This window comes from Danio rerio, chromosome 4, assembly GCF_052040795.2.
Source record: "Danio rerio strain M-AB ecotype USA chromosome 4, GRCz13ab, whole genome shotgun sequence".
NCBI lineage: Eukaryota > Metazoa > Chordata > Actinopteri > Cypriniformes > Danionidae > Danio > Danio rerio.
In genome coordinates this window covers 11607132-11620996 of record NC_141024.2, presented here as the reverse complement: position 1 = coordinate 11620996, position 13865 = coordinate 11607132, and the positions used below count along the sequence as shown (strand labels likewise).

At 36.7% G+C, this 13865-nt stretch overlaps 1 protein-coding gene across 2 annotated transcripts; it reads left to right on the top strand.

The window, feature by feature from the left end:
- Positions 1–13: 13 nt before the first annotated feature.
- LOC147844644 (scavenger receptor cysteine-rich type 1 protein M130-like) lies at positions 14–11501 on the top strand. 2 transcript variants are annotated; one of them, XM_087248059.1, is made up of 20 exons: positions 14–86; positions 458–772; positions 1063–1359; positions 3398–3712; positions 3907–4233; positions 4403–4717; positions 4796–5119; positions 5196–5513; positions 5781–6077; positions 6198–6275; positions 6425–6739; positions 6824–7033; positions 7132–7215; positions 7417–7476; positions 7844–7906; positions 8016–8084; positions 8233–8283; positions 10999–11061; positions 11219–11281; positions 11404–11501. In XM_087248059.1, exons 1-20 carry the CDS (start codon positions 26–28, stop codon positions 11451–11453), a joined length of 3675 nt encoding a protein of 1224 aa, XP_087104185.1. In that variant the 5' UTR covers positions 14–25; the 3' UTR covers positions 11454–11501. The 2 variants fall into 2 exon arrangements, 1 of the variants encoding a protein (XP_087104185.1); XR_015482802.1 differs by lacking the exons at positions 6198–6275; positions 10999–11061; positions 11219–11281; positions 11404–11501 and adding exons at positions 8430–8492; positions 8647–9282; positions 9330–9945 and having other exon boundaries at positions 7414–7476.
- Positions 11502–13865: the final 2364 nt, after the last annotated feature.

The following is a 13865-nucleotide window of genomic DNA, read 5'->3' as shown; positions in this document are numbered from 1 at the left end:
TTCTTCAGTCTGAACAGAGGAGCGGATGATGGAGAGACTTTTTACTCTTCTTTTAATCTTCAATATAATTACTATAACCACATCTGGTAAGTACAAAATTGACATTAGTTCAAATGATTAATTTAAATGAGCAGTTTATTTCTGATGGTCTCATAATACAAGAAACTGAATTTAATATCTGTGTAATGTATAAAAACCAAAACTATAAATTATCTCTAATAATTGAGTAAAGTATTTATAGACAACCAGTGAAATAATAAGATGATGTGAAAATCTCTTTCTTAGAGGAGCGCGTAGCTTTTCCCCGACTTTAGTTGTTCAGTTTAGTATTTAAGTAAACTTTAAATTGACATTTAAAATTTACATTCTCAAGTATTCTCAAAGGTAATGTTTTAATTGCAGTTGATAAGGTGTTGATTTACTGCTCACTGGCTTAATTTCTTTTCTTTTTGTACAGATTTTCCGACTGTGAGGTTGGTTGGTGGTCATAGTGCCTGTGCTGGTCGAGTGGAGGTTTATCATGATGGTCAGTGGGGCACAGTGTGTGATTATGGCTGGGATATGACTGATGCTGCAGTGGTTTGTAGAGAACTGAAGTGTGGAGAGGCTGTAGATGCTCTGGGTGAAGCTGTATTTGGAAAAGGAACAGGTCAAATTTGGATGGATGATGTGGCCTGTGGTGGATTAGAGTCAACAGTGAAGAGCTGTAGTTCAGGAGGATGGGGTGAACATGACTGTGGTCATAGTGAAGATGCTGGGGTTATCTGCTTAGGTGAGCTGATCAATACACCATTCTGTTAATGCATACCTAATCATTTTTTTTACATAAACACATAAAATACAATTAGAAAATTATTATTTTAACAAAAATTTAATCATAAAGTTTTTTTAACATCTCATAAACAGTGTACTGCATTAAAAGCACTAAATTGAATTATTGTGACTGACTGTCTTCGATAAATAAATGTATAAACCTTTGCTGATTGATCTCACGTGTGCTCCAGGAGAATATAAATCTTATTAAGAAGCGTCATTGTTTCTTATTTTGTTATTTTTCTTTAGAAGTCAGGCTGGTTGGAGGTTCTCGCTGCTCTGGGAGGTTGGAGATCCTTCATAATCAGACATGGATGTCAGTGTGTGATGCTGCCTTTGACCAGCAGGATGCAGAGGTTGTGTGTAGAGAGCTGGACTGTGGGGCTCCTGTACAGGTGCTGAGAGCTGCTGCTTTTGACAAAGGAGACGCTCAGATGTGGACACAAGAGATTCACTGCAGAGGAGACGAGTCTCATATTGGATTATGTTCAACCACAAATGACACACAGTGCTCTCAAAAAAACTATGTAGAATTAAAATGTTCAGGTAAAAGATGACATCAAAAAATTATATTGTTAAAAATATTTCAAATCACAAGATAGCAGTGTTTTTATTAATGTCACATCTGTACAGTTGATGTGTATAAAAGTTAGTAATTTGATGGTTTGTTGTTTATACTTACAATGCAAAAACTCCTGTAAAGATAAAGGATTCAAATAGATTTTTATTTATAAATTAGCCATAGTTTCGAGAGGGGTCTGGATGCAGACTTGGTGCAGTTGTAATCGGAACTGCATGCAATCCTTTTTAATCCCCACAGCTATCTAACCTAAAACTAACTTAAGGAGCAATCAAATTTATATCCCAATAGTACCAAAACTCAAAATATGCCACACTTCAAAAACTCCTTATCTAGTCAAGAATTACAATCCTATTTCTAGCCCAGAATTATTATTTATCTTGTTTTAAAAGTACAATATATGCAAGATCAGAATGAGTAAGAGTTTTCTTTCTTATTTAGTAAAGCTTAAAGAGGAATTTTACCTGCAAATTTAGCTTAATTACAGCCAGGGACATAATTTAAGAGCAGCCTTGTATTTTTACAACATTATTTTTGCTGTAATAACTTGTTTTAAGGTTTTCCATTAAACAATCGCTCAATCACACTCAAACTTTAGTAACAAAGCACATCTTGTTATGTTTTGTTGAAGTAAGCTTCAGTATTTTGAAAAGCAACAAGTAATAATTTAGCATTTTGAGTATTGTCAAGTTAATTCGATTAACAAATTGTGGACAATGTGCAAATATGTGTGATCCTGATTTAATTCATACAATATTCTTCTTTAAAGTTTTAATGCTTTGGCTAGTTTTAAGACAAAATATATAATATTAATTCTTAATTTAAGACGATTTCTCCTGTTTATAACTCTAGTTTTAAGACCTTTTCACACAAAATAAGAAAACTCTAATGGTGGACGGCTGCTTCTCACTCAGCTGTTAACGCGAATGAGAGAGAGATTGTTCCCCCTCTGATGAGATGTACAAAGAGAGAATATCAATCAAAGTGTTTCTGCAGACTGTTTTTGTGAAGTGTGATTATAAAAATTATAATTAATTACAGCGGTATTAAACACCAATTTATCCAGCATATATTTTACACAGCGAATGCCCTTCCAGCTGCAACCTATCACAGGGAAACATCCATACACTGTCATTCACACACATAGATTGTGGACAATTTAGCTTACCCAATTTACCTGTACCGCATGTCTTTGGACTTGTGAGGGAAACCAGAGCACCCGGAGGAAACCCATGCGAACACAAGTAGAACATGCAAACGCCACACAGAAACACCAACTGACACAGCTGAGGCTCAAACCAGCAACCTTCTTGCTGTGAGGCGAACGTGCTACCCACTGCGTCACCGTATAATGAATTAAATCTTACCATTAGAGGCTGGCTGTACTCACACAATGTGGTTCTCACAACCAGGGATGGACTGGGACAAAAATTCAGCCCTGGCACTATAGCCACACCAGCCCACATTACCATACGTAGGCTACTGTTTGTTTGACATTCTTGCCAGATTTTGATTATGTCCGCCTAACCTTTGGTTGAGTCGGCCCCTCTCGAAACCATCACCGATTGGGCCAAATGCTTAACATTTACTATTATCATTATTACTATTATTACCATCACTAACGTCATCATAATATTCACATGTTGCACAAGATAAAAGCTGCCTGCATGTAAAAACGATACATATAAAAAATAATATTAAAATAAAAATAAAAAACTGACCGGCCCACATTTTAAAAATGGTCCGGCCCTTCTGGCATTTGCCAGAATTGCCAGATGGCCAGTCCGCCCCTGCTCACAACTGTGTTTAAAACCCTCATAAAAGTGATTTAGGTCATAAAAGGTCACCTTTGAGATACTTTGACTAAATACAATACTTCAAATAAGTGTTATAATCTTATTTTAAGACTGTAAAATTAAAATTACAACCCACAGCAAATCATTAAAAGCCTGTTTTCCCATGGACTAAGTAACACTGATTCATTTCTTTCTCTTTCATGCCTAGATTTTGAACTGGTCAGGTTGGTTGATGGTGACAGTTCCTGCAGTGGTCGAGTGGAGGTTTATCATAGAGGTCAGTGGGGAACAGTGTGTGGTGATTACTGGGATATGACTGATGCTGCAGTGGTGTGTAGAGAACTGGGCTGTGGAGAACCTCTAGAAGCTGTGCGTTCTGCTTACTTTAGACAAGGTTCAGGTGAAATCTGGATGGATGATGTTTCCTGTAGTGGATCAGAGTCAACACTGAAGAGCTGTAGTTCAAGAGGATGGGGTGAACATGACTGTGGTCTTTTTAATGATGCTGGAGTCAGATGCTCAGGTGAGCTGCTTCATATATCAACTCTCTTAATGCATGACTGATCATTCTTTCATTCAATGTATGCAGTTTGAAATAAATGTATTTTAATAGTTTAAACTACTCACTTTCATCTGTTTAAAAATATATTATTAAACAATTAGATTTAAATATAATCATACTGATAGATGGTTTCTGTGTTGTGTAAATATGACCAGAAACCATAAATTATGGACGATTTACGAGACTTGCTGATGGACCTCACCTGTGCTCTGGGAGATTAGAAGTCCTTCGTGGAAACACCTGGTACACAGTGTGTGACGCTGCCTTTGACCAGCAGGATGCAGAGGTTGTGTGTAGAGAGCTGGACTGTGGGGCTCCTGTACAGGTGCTGAGAGCTGCTGCTTTTGACAAAGGAGACGCTCAGATGTGGACACAAGAGATTCACTGCAGAGGAAATGAGTCAATTATTCGACACTGTCCAACATCAGGACTACTTAAAATGAACTGCACCAATGTCAGTGATGTTGCACTGATGTGTTCTGGTATAAATGTTCAACATCGTTATAAATAAATACATTGTTAATCATGTAATCATACTTGTAAACTCTCTAATACCATTTAACAGATATAATTTAACAATTACTCTTGTTATCTGTGCTCTTTTTACCATAAACTATTCTATTATGTTTAAGTAAGAGTGTTTCTGTCCAGGTTACACTGATGTCCGACTGCTCAATGGTCCTGACTCCTGTTCTGGTCGAGTTGAACGTCAGTATCTCAGTGAATGGGGCACAGTGTGTGATGCATGCTGGGATATGAGAGCTGCCAGTGTCCTCTGTAAACAGCTGAATTGTGGGATTGCTGTGTCTGTTGTGGGATCAGACTGGTTTGGAGAGGAAAGTGGTGAAATCTGGGCTGATGTGTTTGATTGTGACGGGAATGAAACAAAACTCTCCGAATGTTCAATCTCTTCATGGAGTCGAGCTGAACGCTCTCATAGACGAGATGTTGGAGTCATCTGCTCTAGTGAGGACATTTTATTAGAATAAATTAATAAATTACATGTATTAATATCTTAATAAACTGCCTCATGTTTTTCTTCAGACTCGTCTCTGGCTCTTCATGAGGGTCTGGTGCGGTTGTCTGGAGAGAGACAGTGTGAGGGGCAGGTGGAAGTTTTGATCCAGCAGGTCTGGAGGAAGGTTCTGCTGGACTCCTGGAGTCTCACTGAATCCTCTGTGGTCTGCAGACAGCTGGGCTGTGGCTCTGTGCTCAACTTCTCCGGCTCCTCTTTATCCAGTCCTGAACACAGTCATGAGTGTGTGATGGGCTTCCAGTGCTCTGGGAGTGAAGCTCATCTGGGGAACTGCAGCTCTCCACAAACTCTCAACTGCAGCTCCACACAACAGCTGTCAATCACCTGCCTTGGTGAGAACAACAACATCTGGGCAGATTCTGGAGTTGTTCCTGATCAATAATGTGTTTCTCTTTCTCTGAATATCAGGCCGCGGGTCCATCAGGCTGGTGGGTTCTGGGGGAGACTGTGCAGGGAGGCTGGAGGTTTTTCACAGCGGCTCATGGGGGACAGTGTGTGACGACTCCTGGGATATTAAAGATGCCCATGTGGTGTGCAGACAGCTGCAGTGTGGAGTGGCCCTCAGTAACCAGCAGGTACCAGCCTGGTTTGGTCCTGGTTCTGGACCCATATGGCTGGATGAGGTGGAGTGTAAGGGGAATGAGACGTCCCTGTGGAGCTGCTCTTCTCCAGGCTGGGGAAAACATGACTGTCAACACAAGGAGGATGTAGGAGTCGTCTGCTCTGGTAAGGAAAGAAGAATAATAGAATTTAGTATAATAATAGATTTTAGTATAATAATAGATTTTAATAAACTGTGTATAGGTAATAGCAATAAATAGCATTAAAATGTTGTGTGACCGGTATAATCTGATTTTCAAATGAATGACTATAATGATTTTTCTTACACTTAATATAAGTGAATCTACAATCTACAGTACATACACGCATGTTAAAGCCTAATGTAATATTACTGAGTGGACAATATGAGTGTTTTCTTCCTTTCTCCTCTAGAGTTTAAAGAGATCAGGTTAACTGAGGGCTGTGAAGGGAATGTGGAGGTTTTCTATAACGGATCCTGGGGAAATGTGTGTTACAACAAGATGGACAGAGACACAGCGAGTCTGATCTGTCAAGAGCTGAACTGTGGAAGATCTGGCAGTGAACCCAGTAATTCAGAGGGACTGAGAACCCTTAGTTGGCTTGATTTTGTTAAATGTAGACGACATGACTCCTCTGTATGGCAGTGTCCATCTGCACCCTGGGAACTAAAAGACTGTGGTGATGAAGTGGCAAGGATCACCTGTTCAGGTAAAATGATATTTAGTTTATTTTCTGAATTCATCATATTTGTATAAATATTTTATATATTGTTATAATGTTTAATATTCTAGTTAAGGATGTTCGGAAATGTCAATATTTTAATTACAGAGGAGAAGAGTCTTGAGTTTCCACTTAGTCATCTGTCATGTTCTACTTCACCAACTCCACACCAGAGACGATGTTCAAGTATGTACAGTATATTCTTGTATGTTTTTTTCTCATCTTAAATTATTTATATGTGCACTTGGGCACTAAATATTTTTTGTTTCACTAAAGTGACCATCATCATTTATTGCACTTCAGCAGCTCAGTGATGCCTGATGTGCGTGTTTCAGCTCATGTTCCTCTCAGACTGCGTGGAGGGGGCGGCCGGTGCTCTGGGAGGCTGGAGGTGTATCATAACGCTGTGTGGGGCTCAGTCTGTGATAATCTCTGGGACATCAGCGATGCTCAGGTGGTCTGCAGGCAGCTGGGATGTGGAGCAGCACTGAGGGCTGATGGAAATTCAGCCTTTGGTGCTGGTGAAGGTGTGGTGTGGCTGAACAGAGTCCAGTGCAGAGGGAATGAGCTTCACCTGTGGGACTGTCCTCTCTCCCTGAACAACCACACTGACTGCTCCCACAAAGAGCACGCTGGACTCACCTGTACAGGTCACTGACAGATTTTTTTATTAAAGTGCTTTTAGTATTTTTAATTTATGCATGATTTTGAGTCTGTTTTAATAGACTTGACAGGTTTGCCTGTGTCCACTACTTCTGCCACATCAGCATCATCTTCTGCTGCAGTTTCTCAGACAGTGAGCTCAACATCAGTCTCTCCTCCACAAAATGGTCCAGAAACTCTCCCAGTCCCTCCAGTGCTGGTGATTGTACTGGGGGTTGTGCTCTTACTGCTCTTAGTGCCGCTGCTTATACTGATTCAGCAGAACAGAGTGATGAGGAGAGGTAGGAGAGATCCAGAGACTGTCATATTGTGTCTTCTTCAGTGTGTGATCAGTCATGTGTTGTGAACTGACAGCAGGTTTGTGTGTCGACACTCACAGCTCTCTCTAAGAGGAGACACAGGACCACCACTGCGGCCGTTTATGAGGAGATTCAGCCCAAACACAATCACTTCACTCAGGCCGGTGAGACATTTAGATCTTGGTTTGTAGAGTGGTTTATTCAGATGCTAAATTGCATTGGCATTTTGGTTTTAATTCTTCAAAGTGGACTTCAGTTAAATATTTATTGAGGTTTCAATTTAGACTGAGAGACATATAATTGTTATATAAGATGTTATAGACAGTTCTTTGATAGATTCAATTTGATTTGCTTAACAATAGCAGGAATAGTGCCTTCAGGAGAACAGCATTCTGGGTATGAAGATGTTGAGAAGTTTCTTTCAGGTAAGGGGTCTTTGTCTGTCTGTCTGTCGGTCTGTCTGTCTGTCTGTATATCTGCCTGTCTGTCGGTCTGTCTGTCGGTCTGTCTGTCTGTCTGTCTGTCTGTCTGTGCCAATTTTTTTTATTGGTGTAGCGGAGGCCAGCTAGTGAAGTGTTGTGCAGGTACAGTAAACCTCCCTCCTCTGACTTCTAAAGGTGCTCCAAAGACAGACAAGGCCATGGTCTTTAGCCTCCTTATTAGAGCAACTGAAAGTTGCCAGTTCAATCCCAGTTCGGAGCGGATTGGGTGCTGTAGGACCAGCGGGGTTACATTGGCAACTTTAAAATATATATAATTAACTTTAATATATGGCAACTTTTATTTTTTCAGAATCTACAGAAGGAGTCACACCTGCCTATTATAATGATGTCACAACCCCTAAAAGCCTAAAAGGTCAGAAAATATATTAACTACCCACAGTGAGTTGACATACTTTCATAAACGGTTTGTTCTGGGAGCCTACAATCCTCTTTCTATGGTCTCTTTGTTGATAAATCTTTAGAAGAGCAGCAGATCACCCCAGAGACTTATGATGATGTAATCACTGTTGGAGTAAGACATCATGCTACAGGTTTATTCCTTTAATTATTAATAATATTAATTAAATATCTTGTATGTTTTTTGTCATTTTGCAATTACTAATATGGCTTTTTCAAAATACAAAACTGGCAATAATAGATGTTTTTTTAATCCTCCTTACTTCGTTTACTTGATATTAGAAAACTATGATGATGTCATCATCATAAGACAGTTCTCCAATAATAACAAAGGTGTGAGCTTTACAATATTTGTCTTTTTTGTAAATAGCAATAAAAATTATATAGACTTAATTATTATGTGTGATTTTATACTTTACATAACTGTATATTAAAGTATGATATCTTTATGTAAATAATAATTAAGATATTTAAATCAGAGGAAGATCTGGAGGATTATGATGATGCGAGGACTCTCGGTGAAGGTTCAAGATACTTGATTGGTAGGTTATTGTGACCTGCTTCACCTCATATTGAAAATCTCCTGCTTAATTTTAATAACTCACTCTCTCTAATATTTTATATATCTCTATTTATATATAGAGCGCTTATTAAAATACTTTGCTAAATTGCATGTATTTTTCTTTTGTTTTCTAGCAGAAGACTATGATTAATTAAACAAGGAGCCAAAAAAAACAGGCTGTTAAAGTCTAACCCACCAACACTTTTAAGAGATCACTGCAGGCTGTTTTAATGCTGCATACTATTAGGTTTGTTTGCAGATTAATAGTAACTACCGATAAATTTTAGTCAGTTTTCTACATGTAAACTGAAAACATTTTGTTTTCTTATTGTGGTTTATTAAGAATATCCTCTGTATTTACTTTGTTTTTGCTCTCTTCTTTGTAATTCAAAATGATTTCACCAGTCCTCTAGGTCTATTGAAATGGTGGGAAGTCATGAAACTTTGCTCATAAAGACAAAACAGCTTTAAATGAACTTTTACTCGTTCAGATTCTTATCATTGACCACCACCACCCTAGTATTTAGTAATAGCTAGTAATAGCTAATAGCTAGTAATAGCTGTTTACTGCATCTTACAACTGAACTGATTCTATACATAAACATGTTCAGAACTAATCCATATTTAGAAATGTTGCAACAAATGTTGTTTTATCTGCTGTCTTATATTTCAGTATGTTGATCGCATTTAAACTTTTATTTGCTTTAAATCTCTCCCACTGAAAATGAATACACAATAATAAATAATAATAAAACAAACACAATAATTAGGTGACCAACTCTAATTTTATTTATCTATTTTGCCTCACATTTGACAGCTGGCATGTGTTTGCAATATTTGATCATTAAAATACATGGTTGCCACACATCCATCAAATATCACATCTATGCTTAGCAGAAATTGTTGTAAACTAAATCATAGTAGAATTTGTAGGTTCCTAAAGAATCCTGCTTTGAAACTGCTATAGTTGTGTATTAAACATGTATTTTATTTATTAATATTTTTGTTCGTTGCCTGTCTGTCTGTTTTATATATTGTAGCCTTTATTAGGCTTTTACAGGTGAAAATGTCAATGTCAATGAATGTCAATACAGGTACTCTAACTTTTTCTGTGTGTGAAACATAAAATTTTAGCAAGTGTTGTGCCAAATGTTGGCTTGATTTGGCTGACTTTTTCTGAATGAATGTAATGTCATATAAGAAGAATGAATAGAGCAAACAAATATACTGTATGTGCTAGTCTGCTAAAGTTATCTTGGCTAGGTTTTTAGCTAAATACTGGCATTGTTGTTCATCTTCATTGTTATCAGTGCAATGTTATCTTTATTATATATATGTTATATTTTGCAAAATGTTATCTTTAGCAGAACTGGGTGGTGCCTTATGAGGTCCAAACGTTTTACATGCTAGAATAATAAAGAATCATGAGTGACAAAATGTTTCATGTTTTTTTTTCTGTCTTTTTTATTTTTTTTTTATTGTGCAGGACAAAGGGTAAAAGTTGTTTATGAAGCCATCAATGGCAACAAATATAAAGATATATATAATATATATATAGTATCAAAGGTGAATTGAATGTATTAAGTGTATATACATTAGTCACACCACTATATTGGATTTTATTTATGTACATTTAATTATATATACATAAATTCAATAATGCATATTTAATTGAACAGTACTTTAGATGTTTTTAATGAGCATAGATGCACATTCAAAAACTGTTCAGTTATAACTTGGGCTAATAGGCTGATCAATAGACGTAAATTGCTCAGGTAGCATAAATGTCTTTAATCAGTTTTGAGTCATTAAAACATAATAAAAAGTATAACAAGTTTTTATGGCATCAGCAAGTACCTGTAAGCGAAGCCGCAGGAGAGGATTTAATTATTATTATTTGTCAAGTATTGAACATAGATTACAATATGTAAAATTCTGAATATATAATAAATGTTAGTACAAATAAAAAAAATATATATAGAGAGAGAGAGAGAGACAGAGAAGTACAAGAAAATGCCACAGGAGAGGATTTGGGAATCTGTAATGGTGACTTGAAAGCTACTGTTGGTCATTTGACTTATGAACACGTGTTTCTCAACCACGTTCCTGGAGGACCACCAACGCTGCATGTTTTGGATGTCTCCTTTGTCTGCCACACCCATGACAGGTCTTTCAGTCTCTGCTAATGAGCTGTTGATCTGAATCAGGTGTGTTTGATTAAGGAGACAAGGAAATGTGCAGAGCTGGTGGTCCGCCAGGAACGTGGTTTAGAAAAGTAAACTATACAGAAAAGTTGGTTTTCTAAAGTGGGCTATACAACAGTCAATACTGAAGTGAAAAACTAAATCCATAATTGTTTTGTTGTTGAACAGTTTAGGACTATTAAATTATATTATTTAGTGACTATTATTAATAGGACAAAGTGATGCTCAGTACAGATTTGATGATGTAACATTTTGTTTATTTATATCTTCCTGTATGTGTAGTGGACAACCCAGAGCATTATGATGATGTCAACATTAATGGACAGAACCTTGATCGTTTAACAGGTGAGTCAAACAGACAATACAGCTAATACTAAACATGCATTTCTATATTAGTGAATCCTCATGGCTTTATCAGTGCTGAATGTAATACTCTCAGACAGTCATGAAGTGGGTAGAGTTCAGTGAAAGCAAATTATAGTATGTGGTTTAATTGTGTCAGAGGGAGATCAGGAAGAGTATGATGATGTGAAGAACAACAGTGAAGATGAGAGAAACCTCTTGGGTATGTTTAACATTTTTATATCTTATATCTGTTTTATTTTTGCTCTTTTAAACTCTAAAATCTAAATAATGATGCAGTTATGAGATTGAAAACTATCAGCTTGATTTTAGTTTTTATTACAGACTATGATGATGTAGAGGAGGAGTCACCTAAAGAGGGAGGGCTCATATGACCAGTGGCCACACCCACGGTCTCTTTTGCTGAAATCACATTATATTTACTGGAGATACTGAGAGTTTCTTATATTACTTTTGCATAAATGATGTTTAATGTAATTATATATATATATATATATATATATATATATATATATATATATATATATATATATATATATATATATATATATATATATATATATATATATATATATATAAATATATATATATATATATATATATATATATATATATATATATATATATATATATATATATATATATATATATATATATAATAAATCAAATGATTTGCAAATATCAGTAATAAATTTAAGAATTAGCATTTTAGTATTTGTCCAAAATATTTATAATTTTATTTAAGTACTTTTTTTAAAGATTTTGTCAAATTAAATTTTGCATTTTTACCAGAAAGGGTTTTTATCAGAACAGCTTGTAGGATGAGCATGTAATATTTTAACTTACTGGAACAAAATATAATTCAAATAATATTTTAGACACCTTTTTATTTTATTTCACCGTATAAATTAAACCAATAGATATCTTCATATTTTATGGTCCCTTGCTCAAAGACATATTTGGGGTCTGTGGCATCCCCCTGCATTTTAGGTAGCTTACATATTTTACCTAAAATGTACAAAAGAGTATGTTTTGAAAAGGTCAACCCCAGTCACTGCTTTTGTACCTTTAATGCAGGTGCATATAAGTTCCTAAAGTGTCCAAATTTAGTACCTAACAATTGTCTTATTAGAGAATAAGGTGGAGCGTCACGGTGGCACAGTGGGTAGCACGATTGACTCACAGCAAGAAGGTTGCTAGTTCTAGCCCCAGCAGGGTCAGTTGGCATTTCTGTCTGGAGTTTGCATGTTCTCCCCGTGTTCACGTGGGTTTCCTCCGGGTGCTTTGGTTTCCCCCACAGTCCAAAGACTTGCGTGAATTGAATAAGCTAAATTGTCCGTAGTGTATGTGTGTGAATGAGGGTGTATGTTTTCCAATGTTGTGTTGCGGCTGTAAGGGCATCCACTGAGTAAAACATATGCTGGATAAGTTGGTGGTTCATTCCGCTGTGGTGACCCTAGATTAATAAAGGGACTAAGCCAAAAAGAAAAGTAATGAATGAATGAATGAGATAAGGTGTAACAGCCTGTCATCAATTATTCCTTACATTCTGATGCCACTCCTATGCCTATAATACAGTTAATAAACCAAACAGTAAAATAAGTAATTGTCATTTACGTCACTAATTAACAAATGTAAAGCTAAAAATGGGACAAAAAACCACAATCGTATATTTATAAAGAAACCCCTCAAAACGTGTTTGATTTTTGAGTTTGCACCATAAAACTAAACTGAAACTACACAGTCATGGGCCGTAAAATATTCTCAAAATATTGATATTTCTTAATATTAAGGCATGCCTTAAACTTTTCTGTCTGATTTATTGCATCATTAAAGTGTGTTCTTTCAGCTGTAGACTCGGGTAGAAGTGCCCCAATAGTATCTGGATGCAGCCTTTATGATGCAAGCTGAGATTGCATCACTCAGCGATAAGTGCCTGCTTAAAGCCCCTTCAAAAAATATAAAAAGTTTCAATGTAGCCATGTCATTGGCCCATGAACATTTCCTGCTTGTTATTAAACTCTTTTATAACTGTAATAAGAAGCAATTCATCATAACTTAATGTTAAAACAGCTGTCATAACATTATTTATTAATGTGTGTCGCTTTTTAAATTCTCGGAAGCTATAGGAATTAAAAATGTAAAAGAGGAAACATGTTGGGACCATTGTTTTTGTTTACATCCCTCAAAATGATCTATGAATTAGGCCAAAATGAATTCTTCTTTGTAAAACAGAAAACTGAAACTGTGACTTTGTTACTGAAGTATTATAAGAAAAAATCAGTTTACCTTGGTCAAGTATGAGTAATGGGTAGGCTAAAAAATTGTCCGTAGTGTATGTGAATGAGTGTGTATGGATGTTTCCCAGTGGTGGGTTGCAGCTGGAAGGGCATCCGCTGCGTAAAAAATATGCTGCATAAGTTGGCGGTTCATTCCACTGTGGCGACCCCTGATTATTATTGGGACTAAGCCGAAAAGAAAATGAATGAAGTATGAGTAAAACTTTAGGCACAGTCTCACAGACAACAGTCGGCCTAGTCCAGGGGTGTCAAACTCAATTCCTGGAGGGCCGAAGCCCTGCACAGTTTAGTTCCAACCCTGCTCCAACACACTTACCTGTAGGTTTCAAACAAGCCCGAAGGACTCAATTAGTTTGATCAGGTGTGTTTAATTAGGGTTGGAATTAAACTAAGCAGAGCTGCGGCCCTTTTGAAACTGAGTTTGACACCTGTGGCCTAGTCTTTTACTGCCGCCCGCAGGAATAGGTAGGTATTGCAGTGATGATC